Source organism: Pithys albifrons, chromosome 9 (genome assembly GCF_047495875.1).
Source record: "Pithys albifrons albifrons isolate INPA30051 chromosome 9, PitAlb_v1, whole genome shotgun sequence".
NCBI lineage: Eukaryota > Metazoa > Chordata > Aves > Passeriformes > Thamnophilidae > Pithys > Pithys albifrons.
This window is the reverse complement of record NC_092466.1, coordinates 20,781,856-20,797,901: the sequence shown is the minus strand read 5'-3', so window position 1 is coordinate 20,797,901 and position 16,046 is coordinate 20,781,856. Positions and strand designations below refer to the sequence as shown.

The window sequence follows — 16,046 nt, the reverse complement described above, 5'->3', positions numbered from 1 at the left end:
GTTACCCTAAGTTAGTGGATAGGTGCATATCCTGAGCCATAAGCAGTGCATAATAATCTGCATGGGTAATTGGAAAATAATTACGTTAGTTAATGAAACCTAGGTTAAATAATTACCAAGTAATTGTCACAGGTTATAGCTAGCAAGTTGCCCATAGCAGCAGTGAATCAGTTACTAGGGGGAAAGAGATACATTACATAAAGGGTTGTTGGCAAAATTGGTTATAGGCACCTGATGATTTCTTTACAAAAAGAATAGCTCTTTATGTCAGCAAAGCAATAGCCAAGCCAGCTGTGAAAGCTCTTACAATGCTAATACACTGTTCAAACGTGTGTGCACTGGGTTTGGCAGCTGACTTACCAGGAACCATTCCTGCAAGAGTTGAGGTTGGGTAGCTGCCTTGTCCAGTTGGGGGAACATGGGGTGGGTATCCAGGCAAGGTGGTGCTTGCCATATCACGACCTGGAAGGGGAAAGAATCAGGTGATCAATAAGGATAAGAACTTTCAGTATTGATTTGATATCACCTTCTGTCCCATGGTCATGTGACTAGCAGCTTGATAGGCAACTGCTGTGCAGCCTTCTCTTTCATAAGTGCTGTCCATCCACTGGTAATTCTGTGTGAAGATTGTGGCAGTTTTGATCTCATGCTGTAAGGATGGATGTTAAAATCTTGTTGTGAGGCTCAAAAGAATTTGTTTTGTTTCATTGTAGATTTTGGATCTATTTTAACTAAATCAAAATGGCCCTGATCTGCACAGAGAATGGCACCATATTCATTGCCAGAGTAGCCGAGGTCCTGTCTATATGCAGTGGATGCAGTTCCAAAACTGTGGTGATACTGTTTTAGGGCATGATCAATGTGCAAGGCACTGGAAAGTGGTCCAACAGTTTTCTGTGCCTGTCTCTCTTACCACCTTTGTCATTTGCCTGCTTATGGTTTTAGGCAAGTCACTTCACCTCTCTGTGCTTCTTTTATGCTGCAAACTCTTTGGTGCAAGGCTACACTTTTAGTGCATTTGCACAGGGCTTAGCATGAGACCACTACTGGTTGGACTCCTTCCAGGTGCTGTTGTACTATATGTAATAATAGGATCATGCAAATTAGTTTGAGTCTCACTTAATTTTTAACACAGGTACAAGTTTTGTTTGTAATACATAGAATTGTGATATCTTTTCACCATCAAAGAAGTAGAAAGGGATGTGGACTGGGTGTTTGATTGTAGTTTATTTTTCATTTCTTAGGAAGTGCAGCTGAGGGCTTCTTGCTTGATGCCAGAGGCATTTCCTCATTTGGACTGGTTAGCCTGAAAATGGGCCAGCCAGAAGGGCATTTGCTGTTAGTGCTTATTGCATTTAAATGAACTAAAATAATCTCAGAAGCTGCTGGGATTTTCAAGCCAAAACAAAACAAAACCCAAACCAAAAAAACCCAAACCCCTGCTAAATAAATTAAGATAATCTTTCTCCCACAGCTGCTGAGAGATTTACAGCTCAACCTCCAACACTGCCTACTGAGATGTCAGCCTGTTCCAGGTATTCAAAGCCTTTCACATTTCCTAGGTGAGCTGTAGCTCACCAAGAAGTTTGTGCCATTTGTTGTTCCTTTGTTAAATTTTATCTCTCCTGTCTGTTCTAACTGGAGGGCCGGAGTCTGATTTGCCTTTAGAAGTGACAGGTTAAGTATGGCCCATTAACACCACCGGAGTCACTGGAACCGTGCTGGGATATACCAATGAAAGAAGAAGAGTTGTTTTGCAGCAGAATGGTAACTGATAAAGCAGGACCTGGAACAAGCATGAACCTTGGCTGGGGAACCAGAGATAACAGTTGTAAGGCAAAGTGAGAACTAAGAAGCATGGAGCTTAAACTGAAGGGAGGAAGTTTCCCTGGGATGAGGTGGGTTAAACCAGTGTCATTGCTTTCATAGGTCTTGACTAAAGATTACTGAAGTGATTTACTCAAGAAAACAGAAGTGCAAGGTCATTCTTTCTCCCTGAAGAGGTTCCTGACCAGTGGCTGATGTTCCTAGCTCACCTCCTCTTAGATAAAGGCATAGAACTACCAGACAATGGCCGAGCCATTTTCCAACCACTCCCCAATATCAATAAAAATAAATATGGAATGTCTCAGGGATTTATATTCTACACTCTTTTACTCTTTTATCACCATCATTCCTTTAGTGATTTGTAGCTGTGTGTTAAGCTGCATGAATAACACCTACTAGATGTAGTTATTTTTTCTCTCATTTTTTTAAGGCAAGAAATTTTTATGCTTAAAATTCTTGTTCTTTTAGTTTGGTTTATTGACTAATCTGAGATATAACAACAAGTGATGAGTGAGAAAACAGTGTCACTGAAAAGTTGAAGATAACATTATGTAGCAGCAGGCAAAATTAATTCATTTTGACACTTCCATTCAGGTGGGAACACATATACACTCTCTGCCACTTGATGTATGCACATATGCCCCTGTGCTTTTATTCAGACATGAATGCGAGAGGCTGATGTTCAAAACTGAGCATGGAAAATTTGTTGGGAAGTGATCATCTGTCTTGGAAAAGAAGATAACAAGTACTGTATCAGCAACATCACTAAGAGTCCCACAGAGAGGCTCTTAAAATGCTGTTACATACAAGCAGGCCCCTTGCATTACCTTCTGTCATTACAAACAGGTAGACAGGATTAACTAATTCTTGTACTCCAGAGCTATGGCAAAGCTACCTCAGAACATGCTTCCAACTCCAACCATTCTCCCTCCTCTGAGAGCCTTCTGAGTGAGGAACAGCACCTGAATCATTGTGACATTATTTCAACTTTTGAACTGTTTGTCCCATGTCTAATTCTCTATAAAGGTCCTAAGGCAGGTCCCTCTCCTGAAACACAGTGCCTTCTAGGCTAGAGGATGGGCATATATGACACCATCCCCAAGGAGCTATATTGTTGGAGAGAGTCTGTCAGGAGACTTCTTGCCTTAGGAAGTGCCCAGAACTCAGAGGCTCTTACTGGCTGCTCTAAGGTTGGATCAAGACAGTATTATGAAAACAAGTCTTCCTGTTGTTACTTTGTGTTTGCCTACATGGAAGTTTAGAAATTTAAATCTCACATGACAATACCAAGTAAGGATGTTGGGTCAAAAGAGAAGAATAATATAGGAACAAGAAGGAGGCAGAGGTAAGATATGTTTCTTGAGTGTTAGGAACTGTGCTTTATGCTAAGACTTACTTGTTCTGAAAAAGCCCAGAATACGTCCTTTGAAAAGTGGTCGGTGGTCACCTAAGATGATCCCCACTATTTCATCCCAGTCACCCTTGAACTTCTACAGTAATGTTGCTTCAGTCACCTTGGTCCAGAGTTTCCCTTAGTACCTACCTGAAACTTGTCCTTTCTCCTCATCCTCCCCTCCCACCTGCTGCTCATAAGTGCTGCCTTCTTCTGCCACCTATTTCTTCACTTATGCTCTTCCCTTAAGAGCCACCTACCTCAGGTCTGTATTTTTTGGCTGTAAAACATTATAGTCTCTCACACACCCTTCCTGCTCTTGATATTCAGGTGTGATGCTGGGTTTCTTAACTACTTGGTCTGCTGTGTGAAGGCACCAGCTCACACTGACACTCCCAAACCAGGTGACTCAAATTCTGCTCACAGCATAGCTGTGGCAGTGCACACCAACTGCCTATGTGTTTATCTGACTTAGTGGCTACAACACATTCTGAACGACCCAGGCAGGCCTAGAGCTGGCTAGGATCTTCAAGCTGCTATCATCTCCCTTAGGCCAGCACGCAGTACCTTTGCTGGGCTCAAGGACATTGTGGTTATTGAGGCAACACAGGATTTTGCTGTATGAGTGCTTCCATACCAAGTCCCAGACCCATCCAACTGGGACACCCAGGCACTTCTAGGTAGTTACAGCTTCTTTTCCCATTTTATTCTAAAAAGTGAAGGACAGGCATGAAATCTTGCCATGACTCTTCATGGAGTTGAGAACATATGCTGCATGTGGAGATCTGGAATGTACTTGCTCTGGATCCCACTTGCGCTCAAAGAGCTTGCAGCATTTACTGGCCTCCCCGTCAGACAAAACTGAACCCCTTGCCTTGTAGCATCCCCACTCAAAGGCTGGTTACCTGCTATCAGAGGCTGGCTGCTGGACTGCCCAAAGTGGGCACCATGATGAAGGAAGGCACTGTAGCAGGGCGTGGACGCATCGTCTGAAAGGGCCATGTGGAAGGGCTGAAGATCAGCCTGCCCAGAGCCGACCGGCGTGGTGGGGGTGAAAGGGGTGAGAGAGGCTCCATGAGGCTCTTGCTTTATACTGAGGGGAGAGGAGAGGTTTTCTGTGGTAGGGTAAGGGATGGACACAGACAAAGGGAACAGGGGAGGAAGAGGAGGGTGGGGAAGGGAGGAGAGGAAGAACAAAATGGGTAAATGAAAATGGAGTGGTTAAAATCTATAGGGAAAATAATTTTAAAACAAAAATAAAAATAAAAAGGTGTAGGAGTAGATCTGAGGAGCCAGTGCTGAGACAACAGCAGTAAATGCACCTGGGCGCTAGGCTTGGATTGCAGGGATGCCTCTGCAGGGGCAGCAGGAGATGAAGGGAATGGAGTGCAGTGGCAGAAGGGATGAATGGGATGCAGGAAGAGGAGAGGTGAGGGAGGGAACATGCAGGAGAGGGAGGACAGGAAGAAGCATAGGGTTGGGAAGAAGAATGCTCTGAAGCTTTTGTACTCCCTTTCCTGTTGCTTTCTCTTGCTTGCTGAGGGCAGGGGAAGATGCTACACTTACACAGTTTGGCCCAAGGAATTATACCACTTTGTCTCTTCAAACCCAAGGTAACCTTCCGCAGGAGAGCAACGCTGCTATAAGTATCTATTAAACAGGTTGGTGGGTGTATGGCCAAAGCTTCTCAGGCCAGCTCCAGCTGGAGTCTCCAGCTGGAGTCTGAGGTGGTTAAAATAAAAATAGGACTGTGCAATTAATAGGTGGATAGACAGATGAATCAATTGAATGATCTTGTTCACAGTGGCACACTTTGGAAATGTAATCAATTGATTGTTTGCAGAGTATAATTTTGCCAGATAGGTACCTTGACAGAGAGATGTAATGGAGGAGAGGAAACGTGGGGGACTTTTAAAAGGTCTAATTTTCATTGTTGTTTGCACTGGACCTCCATTTCTGATGTGTAGATTTGCATAGGCACAATAGATACAGCTTGCAACTGCTCCTAACTTGGCTGCCAAGTAAAAAGTTCAGGAATTGGAAAACTCTGTGACCTAAAGTATAGGTACTCCAGAACACCCATTGTTGTTGGGTCAGCAGGAATGGAATGCTGTATTTGAACATCTGAAGGCAAAGCATGGATGATGTGATCAGGTCCAATCCAAATCATCCGGCAAACCATCCATCCTCAGGTAAGCAAATTAATGCCAATAAATGAAGGCCATCTCTCTGCTATGACGGCAAGTGTTGCCAGTGGCCTATGAAATAAGTTAGTTCTGGTGGTTTTGATTTATACAGAGAAATACAAATGTGACATATAATTAGGTCATAAATCTGACTCCATTAATGTAGAACTGGCTTAATTAACTCTAGCCACCTTATTGTGAAGCTGTAATGCTCACCTAGACAATAAAGGGCTGGGCAGTTTCTATCTGTGAATGCTGTTTATTCTGAGATATTTGTTTCCTAAAGGTTTGCTACCTGGTGAAAATGATAGTTTGCCATCTGTGTTCTCCTCCAAGTACTTCTAATCTGGATGGCCAGTAAAGGTCTCTGATCACCAAGACTCCTTTGCACCAGGGACATATGTTCATGTTTCAATCTACAGAGAGGGATCAGTCCTGGCCAAAAGGTGTACAGTTCCTCTTCATTTAGTTTACTTATGTGCAGTCTGGTATGCTAAGTTAGGATTGTAATTTCTTTTCCTTTTTTTGTTAAGAAGCTCTGTTTGGCAAGGAATTTTTTTGTGGAGGATATGGGGAAGAGAAGCTGGAGTACCTGGATTTTATTGCACAGTTAATTAAAGTCACCAGAGTAGGCAGCACATCAGCACCCAGGTTCTGCTTTTTACAACTATACACTGTCCTACAATCCTACTGTGAACCTTCATGTGCCAGTCTCTATAGATGGAGAACCCACAAAGCTTATTTTCTTCTGCATCCTCTGTTATCAGATGGCAAAGAGTGCACAGATTTACCTTCAGGCCAGACAGGCTGAGTCACCACCAGCATTCTGGGAGTGCTTGAAGCCTTTATCCAAATAATGTTGATACAAGATAATTTGGATGAATAGATCTAACTGCAGGCAGAGGGCCAAAGTTCCCCTGGCTTTCACAGGCTGCACATGAAGTGATATTTTTCAAGGAAGCCACTTGACACTGATACGTAAATAAACTAGGGATGCTTTGGTCCTGGGCAATTTTCAGACTCGTTTTTCAGCTCTCTCTATTATACCAGAGACAGCAGGTGTGGAGAGCTGGTGGGAAGGAAAGGACAGAGAAGAAGGTGGTCACAGGAAGCGTGGGTGGGCAGAAGCAAGAGGTGCTATGGGCAGAGGTTAATCCTGTTTGCACAGCCCCCAGGCACGTTGGGTTTCTTAGTCCCTCCCCTGCTTTATTTCTCTTTTAAAGCGTGGAATTTTCAGCTATAATCCTTCCTAAACCACAGCATTTTTCAGGCTCTCTGTGTAAGTGAAACCATAATCTCTGGTAAAACAGATCGCTTAAGCTGCTGTGGCATTAGGCCAATCTGATCCAACCCCTGGATTTCCGCTCTGCCCAGCCACCACAGAGAGGATTTCAACCTGAAAGACTGTGTAAAGCCCTTGCAATGGGAACAGCAGAGTTGGGCCTTGCCTTGCAAATCTGAGAAGAGTTAAGGGACCAGGAGCTATTTGTCCTGGTGTTGTGAGGCTGTTAAAACCCCTGTCAAGACTCACAGTGGAGATGAGCCCAGCCCTCTCTTGAACACATCGAGGCTTATGAAGAAAAATTCCTTGCACCTTCCAGAGGCAGCACCACTTACTCAGTGCAGGGGGTGATAAAGAAGTCAGCAGTAACATGGCAAAGAAACCTGGACACTATAATGCTAAACACTTTTCTCTCTAAGAGTAGTGGAGAGGAGGTGAGGATAAGGTCAGACAGCAAATGACTACACAACCAAAACTCAGGCTTTTATGTGTCTGTTTATATATCTGTCTGTCTGTCCCTCTATGCTCTGCAACTGCACAGACAACTTATATCCCATGTATCTTTACTGATGGATGGTATTTACCATTTTTTACTCCTTTGTTGTCCAACTCTCCCCTGACTAAAAGCATCTGAACTCTGTCTCTGATATAGCTCCTGCCACTGCTATGCTGGAATAATTGCCCCAGCAGTGAATTATAGCTCCAAAGTGTGTCAGTGTAGATGAGATCAATTGATTGATCGATCTATCTACCTGTGAGTGGCACAGTCTCATTTTTCATTTTAACCACCTCAAACTTCAGCTGCACCATTTTTGTTTTCACTTTTCGTTTTCTCCATTCTCTAATTCTTTTGTATTTGTGATGGGTAACTTGACCCTTCCTATCCTAAGTCCCACTAGTGCTAGCAAGCTGTGGAACAGCGCCATACTGGCTTGTCTGTGTCTTCTTGGGAGTGTTCCTCACTAAGGCTGCATGACTGAACCCCAAGGTATTTGTCTTGCTCCTAAGTCTGGAATTGAATGGGGGGGTGATATGAGTTTGCAACCCCTTTCCAAAGCAGCAAAATCTATTCCTTCCCCAGTCTCCTTTCTTCTTCTAAAAGACAAACAATATCCTTGTTTATAAGTGACCGAAAAAAACCCCAAACTGCTCACTGTCCTGATAGGGGGAAACTTGAAAGAGTTCAGCAAGGTGGGAATATAGCTGGAAACAGAGAACCATGTTTTGTGCATCTCCTATTCCTCTCTTTCTGGCTGTACTTGCTGAGTTATGGCTGTTTTTCTTCCTTTCTAACCCTCTCCTCTCCTATTCTGGCAAAGAGCAAGAACTGATGATCCCTGGCCTAAATTCCCTCTTGTGAATGAAGGGATTTTAAGGAGACAGGGTAAGAGGAAAATTCACAGCTTTGAGTTCTTACAGAGACTTGTCTCAGCTTTTGTCATGCTTTCTCCTGAGGAAGAGATGGGAAACAGGGAGTGTTGCAGAACTAGATAAGCTTCTTGTTTTTCATTGCTGGCTTCCTGGAGGATAAGCTACCTGCATCCAGTGCTCCTTTTCTTTACAGTAAACAAGGAATACCAACATGGCACATCCATGCATAAGGGATGGCTTGTACACACTCACTCAACACTATTTACCATTTGGAAAACATTTCCTGAGATCTCTATCAAGTATTTGTATGACCCCAGTGCCCCATCCTGTAGAACACATATCCTTAAAGCATTGCTTAGGAATCACTGTTTTATCTGTGAGAAACTGAGCCCAGAAAAGATGTACCTATGCTTGTGTAGGAACCCTGTGCCAAAGCTGAATCTTACCTCAGGATTTTTGAATCCTATGTTTATACCCACCATTGAAACATCTTTTTCATCTGAATACCTTATAAAAGTTTCATTATGGCAAACAGAATGGGACTGGGTCCTCAGAACTCATGGACTGACACTATAGGCTGTGGAGTCACATCACTTTATTCCATGTGGGAACCTTCCCTGGAATTCCAGAAGCCATACAAAAGACCAAAGTGGACTGACACAGCATATTATTTGTTTTTTCCTTCTGTCATGTCAGAAGAACCACTTCTTCTGGTCTTAGTTTTCTAGATTTTCTTTTGCAAGGGTATTATGCAAGTTGCACTGAATATAGAGACCATCCTACTTTTTTTTCCCTTCTCTGGTCATAACAGACCTTTGCTGGAAGAACTGAAAAATGTGCAAAGACTAATCTACTTTTCATTATACCTTTCTGTTTTCCTGTTGACTGGAGAATGAGCTTTGTGTATTCAGGTTTATTTTCTGTTTCTGCACACATCCATCCATGTTTTTTAGCCCATTATATTGTTGAAGTGCATGTTTAGAGAAAGAACCTTGGATTGCTGAGAGTCAGTGCTATTGTGGCATCACATCACATGTCAAGTTTTGAAATCTATTTGCCCTATTTTTTCATAAAACTGTGTCTGATCTGATTAACTGCTGCTCTCCAAGTAAACTGACCTACTAACTCTGTATGTTACTTTGAAGTACAGAGTAAAGCATGGAGCTTCCAGTGTACCTGTGATCTGGACCTACTCTTTGAAGCTACTTGAGCACTGTTGAGTAATAGTTAACTGCTTGAGAACTCCACTGAAGTTAATTTCATATGGCTCTAAGTACATTTGTTTGCAGATGGAGCTGATGAAGGAAGTTACACTTTAAAGCCTTGGGCACAGGGGGGAAGGTTGTGCAGCTTGTGCACTTGGCAAACAGGAAATGCAGTTAGAACACATTAGTTTTTCACACAGTCTTCATTACAGGTAACTCCAAGGTTTCATCATAATGGTATTTTACTGACCATAAGATAGAATAGATCTTTCTGGGCAGCCCTCAGCAATCCTAAACTTAAGAAGATGGGCCAAAGATTGCCATAAGCACTCCATTTCTCTGAAAACCTGCAGGGGGCAATTTCAATTGTACAAGCAGTGGGTCTGAGTAAATCCAGTACAGCTGATGGAGATCAAGAGTTATTAACATCTGCTGACAGGTGTTGCTTAACACAGATATAAAGCACAATCTTTGCTGTCAGTGAGCAAATATCTACATCATAAAAATTTTTATCAAAGCCATACTCATTGGATCCTTCATTTAGCCTCAGAAGAAAAGGCAAAACCTGAATTGTGGGGAAGACAATATAATTATTTTCTCTAAAAAAAGCCCCCTTTTGTCCTGCCGCATAGAGTGTGGCAGCTGCAATGCTGTCCTCTTGCTGAAGAAAATTGGACTAGGAATGCCCATTCATTGCTACTGTCATTATATGACATTTGCATTCACTGGTATTGTTAACTTAAATGCTAATTTAAGGAAGGCAAAGATATTATTTCTTTTAAGTCCATTCATTTCTGGGTTTCTCAGTTCAATATGCCTTTCAAGTCCACAAGCTGCTTTCTTCAGCATCATAAAATTATTGTCAGTGAAACTTACATTGAATACATGGGAATAGTTTATGTGATTCCTTTCACTGCCTGCTATTCCTGTCTGTTCCAGGAATCATTCATCTGACCATCTATCACTCTCAGCCATTTGGTCCTGGAGAAGAATAGTAACACCTTTTGCCTTTCCAAATTCCTTGACAAGATAAGAGATACCATCTCTTCTTAAGGAGGGGAAACAGTTGATTAAATTTGGAGGTCCTATGGACTTCTATGTTTGCCAATTCCTCATCTTAAATATGAGAGACAGAAAATGCCTCCTTCGTTTTGGTGAGGCAGGGTAATACCAGCCTTTCAGCAGCTACACATTTCATTTTGAAGGCATTGGGGCATCCAGAGGTGTGCCCGGCAGGCTGTTGAACTGCTGGTGGCTGCAGCTATGATGCTGTGCTGCAGGGTGTGGGTCTGCATCTGTACGATCTGCCATCACCAAAGCCAGTCTGGGGCCCTTTGCAGTTTGCTAAAGAGGTTTGCTTTAAGTCACCTCAGTCAAGCTGTGACCAGATCCAGTGCTCGCTGATGTCAGACACTAAAGTAGACTGGAGCGAGATGGGAGATTTTCCCCAGTAAAAACAAAGAAAAGGGGAAGGAAATGTTCCCCCTCTCAGCATAATGATACAAGTACAATTGAATGTAACAGTAAGTTTGAGTCATGATTTAAAACAGCAAACTGGATCGACCTGTTTTACATTTCCACTGTGAAGCTGTTTTCTAAAAGGCTGAATTTTATGGGTGGTAAGAAATATTTTGACAAGTACAAAATTTACACTAAACATGGTTATTTCAGTGTTTTCTGTGTAGATGGACTGCATCATGTGCACATTTATTTAAGCAATTATGTTGTTTAATGTAATTTGTCTTCACATATTATTATATGGGAAAATAGTGAATGATGAGTCCATATTATTATTTTATTAGATTATTAACTTTTTACTTGTGATCTGTGTCAAGTTATATTTGGATGTAAATTAGAATTAAATTAAAAACAGTATTTGTAATTATTCATGCTAATTAAATAAAATGACCACAAGTTCCCTGACTTCCTAAATGTACTAGGACAGTAAAAGCTAGCTTTTCTAAGCAGAATCTGCATTAAAAATTACTTACAAAATGAAGGAAAGGATAGATATAAGGAGGAATTTGGACCGATTTCAGAACCCTATTTGAAAACTAATTGATCTCTCAACTTTAATTCTCTCAACCTTATTTCACTTAATTTGAGGAAAACAAATGTTCCTGCTTTTTCAAATCTTAATTTGTTTTTTAGCTTTGAGTGACTAGGTTATTGAACAGAACAAAATTCTCTTCAGTTCACTCACTAACCTGCAATGAAGGAAATAATATCTTTGCCTTGAAGGAGGCTAAAGTTGTCAAAAGATTGTTAATAATTTCAGAAAAATTTTGTATCCAGGTGTTTAGCCAGTGATTTCTCCATGCTTAGCGTCACAGCTTTCTTGAAAACTCATAGAAATCAGATGCTATTTAAGTACTATTTCTTTATGCCCTTCAGACATAGCAAGTAGCCTTTACATCAGTAATTCCAAATTTTTTTCATACATGAATAAAAAAAAATAAACCAAAACCAAGTCTGAACCCATGCCAGAGAGAGGAGGTCTGGAAGAAAGAGAAATTGAGGAGGTTTGTAGTTTTTTGGTGCCTTTGTTTGACACACTGTGAGTTGTCAGGATTTCTCACCCTGGATGATACTTGTTTTAGGGAAGAATTTATTTCCCAGAGAGAAGGAAACGTTTTCTATATAGAGCATAATGGCTGCTTTGGTGGGTGGTGATGACTTTAAGAGTTCTCTATTCCTGCTAATAGGTGCTAACTGTAGCACAGAAGTATCCATAAGCCTCCTCACAGGAAGAGAGGGGGGACACATTCTCCCATTTCAGTTAACAGCAGAAATTCCTGAAGTGATTTTTTTTTTGCATCTTATCTTCTACCTTTTCTTTGTAGATCTTGTGGTTGTAGTGTGCTCACAAACAAGGTCTGTTTAGTTAAAACTGGATTCACTTATAAGGAAAATTTTTCTTCACCTTTGCAGTTATTTTATGATCCACATAGTAGGTAAATCCTCCCCTTCAGTAGTCTGTTAATCAGCAAGTTTCAAGCAATACATGAAAAGTCCATTGTGCTTTATTTGCCACAGTGCTGCCTCTCTGATGGGTAACTCCTGGGCTAGATGATTGAGTTGGAAAGGGCTCTGTTCCTTAACTATTATTCTAAGTCTCCAGAACCCAAAACCTGGTTTGAAGACACCCCACTTCTTTCATGCATGGCTATTCCAAAAGGTGTGACTTGTGGTGCTTAAAGAAGTATCTTATTGTTCTCTTCTTGATTCAAGGCTTTTGTGAACACCCTTGTGCAAAGCCTCCTGTCTTGAGGTTCTCCTCTGCTCACCTCGGGCCTATTAGCTACCAAGTACCTTCAAACTTAAAGATTGGTGGAAACTAGTGAATAACACAAAGCTATTGAGATTTTCTGGTTTTGCTTAGTCCTGTACAGATTTAGACTCATCTTCCTGGACTGTTTGCCTTCAAAAAAAATAATTGAAGTAGAACAACTCTGAACAACAAAATTCTTGTAATGGTGTTCAACAGTATGTACTCGCCTTATCTTGGTATGTTCAAGCTTGGATCTTTGCTTCTAGGAATTCTGCTTAGTGTCCAAAGATAGTTTCCAAGAAACTGTGAGGGATCTATGCCAATCCAGCTGTGAGGGCCATGCAATATCAAGGCAAGATGTAGGTGGCCCACAGGCCTGTGTGTGCAGAAAGAGGTGAGGTAGTACACTCACACAGCTCTTAAGAGCTTTCTCTCTCTGAATCTTCAAAAGGAAGTTGAACATTTCTGCATTTTCTGTTCCATATGAAGGACAGCAAGAACATGTTTCCTAGCCTAGTGTCCTGCTAGTCCCTAAGTGTCAGCTCATCCATGGAAATTGCTTGCGTATTCTTAATGGGGAGAAATAAGGGTGTCCTGTCTGCTCCACGGTAGGAAAATGTTTTCGTTTACTTGCTTTAGGAGATGTGAGAAATAAATGGGCCATCTAAGATGTATTAGTAGAATAACTGTCTGAAAGGGAGTGTTTGATATTGGCCATACTAGACAATGCTGTGCTGTATGTAACTGTGGTGCTAAGCTGTGTCTTTGAACAGATGCCCAGGACTTTGGAGAAGACCTTCTGGAGGCTGCCTATTTTGTAGCATTTCTAGCTCTTCAACTCCAGGAAGCCTGCAGACAGATAAAGGGACTTGAGCAACACCATTTCTTAATTATCTCACTACACTTCAAGCTACATATTGTTGAAGTTTAGGTAGCTTTTGGAGGGGTATATTCTCAGGATGGTGTGAGGTGAGGGAACTTGCTGAGGAAGGCAAGAGAAGGGAAGGACTTTCTCTGAAGTCTTCAGGAAAGGCAAGAATCCAGTGCCACACAGCTTTGTTCAGAAAGACCTAGTGATATTTTTTTTCTGTCTGGGAAGACTGACCTGGGGAGATTTTCTAGTAGACTGAAGCTAAATCTTACACTGTGAAGTGACTGCACACAAAATATGTACCCTGAATGAGTAGATTTGTTTCATATTTGTTTCAGGTATCACCTGAAAGAGCAAAGAGGCATTTCAAGGATGACACCATAGCAGCAACACAGCCAACAATTCAGTACTCACTATTACTCCAATATCTCTTCTTGAGAGCAGGATCTGGGTGATACCAAAGAAATCTGCATGCTCCCAGCCACTTCCTTAATTTGCTAACTGGGTAGATCAGGAGGCATCTCTGAGTTCCTCACCTCTTTGGTTCTTCCCGAAAGCATTGCCCAGCCCCATAGCAAACATATCATGAAACATTCATCTTTAATAGATTATGCAGATTGAGAACATCAGATCAATGAAGATCAATACCTGCAACCATTTAATTGCCAGCAAAAACATTTTAAGAATGAGCATTATCTGAAGTCCTTTCTTGAGTAATGGCACCATTAATCCAAACATTGGATCCTGGCCTAAGTGTAGAGGAAAAACTCTCTGCCCCTTTTCCCCTGTTGCCTTACAGGGTGTTGAAGTGGTTTTTTCCCTTTTCATTTCCAGTTTGTGAGTTTCTCCATCATTGCCACCAGTGAACAGCTCCCAGAGCTAATAGTTCTGCCTTTGTTACTCTACTCTGCACTGATTGAAATGTCGCATACAGATTGAGATGTTAGTGCTAAGTTGCCACCTGGGAATGTCAAGCTGGGTCTGAAATGAACTTTCTTACTCTTGGATCCAGATGGATCAGATGGGGATGTTCTTGAGCTGAGCTGCGAGTGTGGCAGGGAACAGAGGGAGGATGGAATAGGGTGAGGGGGACATGAAGAAAATTTTTTGCCTTTGCATATAGTCTCTTCTGAGAGGCCAAATCTTTCTTCAGCTCTGCCCTTGTGAGAGTAATGTCCAAAACTTGTGTAGTGTTCCCAGCCTTTAAGAAGCCTGCTCTGACATTAACAGACTGGAAGACACCATCTTCACATAGGCAGAAGAACTAGAAAGAATAATTTTAATGGCCCCTTTGAATCTTAAACTCTGTTTGTAGACATGTCACCTTTACATCCAGCTGTGGGGATCTACCTTGCTCTCCTACTGTCTTTTCCTGCCAAAGACAGGAAAATATTTCTTGTAAGAATGTAGATCTGCTAAACAGTAGATGAACACCAGCTGAGTTGTGTCTTGCATATGCAAATATAAAGAAAGGTAGAGTAATTTTGCCACACCTAAGCAATTTTTTTCCTGGTTGGCTAAGAAACTGCGCAGCTACAAGGATTCTGAATCAAGTCTGATAACAGTAAAAGCCATGAAAAAAGTCAGGGAATGTCGTGTTTTCTAGACATTCTTTAAATAATGCAGTTCATCTCCCTATGTTCCCCATGACATTTTGCAGACCTCACACTGGATATCCTCTGTATTTGAGTTAACTGTTACTAATCCTGCCTGGTCACAAAGTTCTTGGTAGCAAAAAGTTGTATGCAACAGCGTGCCTTTGCTCAGTGTTTGCTGAACAAGCAATGACTGCTTGCCTCAGCCATGAGCTGCTTTGACATCGGGGCTGTTAGCTGGGGCTTCTGCCAGGAAAAGCTGAGATACAAACTCCAGCGTTCTTGATTCTGTGCAATTAGATGACAACTTTTTGGCCAAGAAACAACAGCTTCTTCCCTTGCTAGCAGGATTTAGACCTCTTTGTCATGAGTTATTTCTCAGCTTATGCTATGAGGTTTCTAGAGAGGCCATAGCACTTGTAAAGAAAGAATATACCAAACAGGACAAGTCACTTGAGCCTTGCCAGCCACTTTGGCTACCCAAGAGGAGATGTGCAAGTCTGTAGCAGCTGTGTGAGCAGTGACCATTGGCAACTAAAGCCTGAGAAGAAGGGCTGTGGCACAGAGTACCTCATTATGGCTCTAGGCAGACACAGGGCAGTCTAACACTAGTGTCAGGACAGCATGTGTGTGCCCTCTGGCCCCAGGACAACTCTGTGCTGCTCAGGTTCTGCATGTGCCACCAGAAAAGAGGATGTTTCAGTGAACCATCTGCTGCGGAGATTGCCTCCTATTTCTGTGTGTCCTGATTCCTCTGCTGTCATGCACTCACAGTTGCTACTCTCCCAGACACACCTGACTTTATTGTACCCACACATGAGGGAAGGCTGTGCACAGATTTCTTTTGCTATCTTTCATTAGAGACTCATGGGCTTAAGAAGGAGGGAGTTTAGCAGCCACAGTTCAGCAGACCTCAGAATAAAACTTAAACTATTTCTCCCCAAGAAAACCAAGCATAGATCATGGGCAAGCCATGACCCTGTTGTTCTCAGATACATAGGAAAAAATCACAGTGCATATTTGGACATATCTGTCCTCCACCGAC

General features: G+C 42.0%; 1 protein-coding gene across 10 annotated transcripts in view; it reads right to left on the bottom strand.

Moving 5' to 3' along the window:
• The window catches only part of PAX2 (paired box 2), a 103,871-nt gene that overhangs the window by 12,719 nt on the left and 75,106 nt on the right, over positions 1-16,046 (bottom strand). For 6 of the 10 annotated variants that reach the window (XM_071563066.1, XM_071563067.1, XM_071563063.1 and 3 more), the window contains 2 exons: positions 4,126-4,335; positions 361-462 (listed from right to left, as the gene is read on the bottom strand). In XM_071563066.1, the coding sequence (XP_071419167.1) occupies positions 361-462; positions 4,126-4,335 (312 nt within the window). Of the gene's footprint in view, positions 1-360; positions 463-4,125; positions 4,336-16,046 lie in introns of those variants that run through there. The other 4 variants (XM_071563069.1, XM_071563070.1, XM_071563071.1 and 1 more) reach the window with 2 other exon arrangements.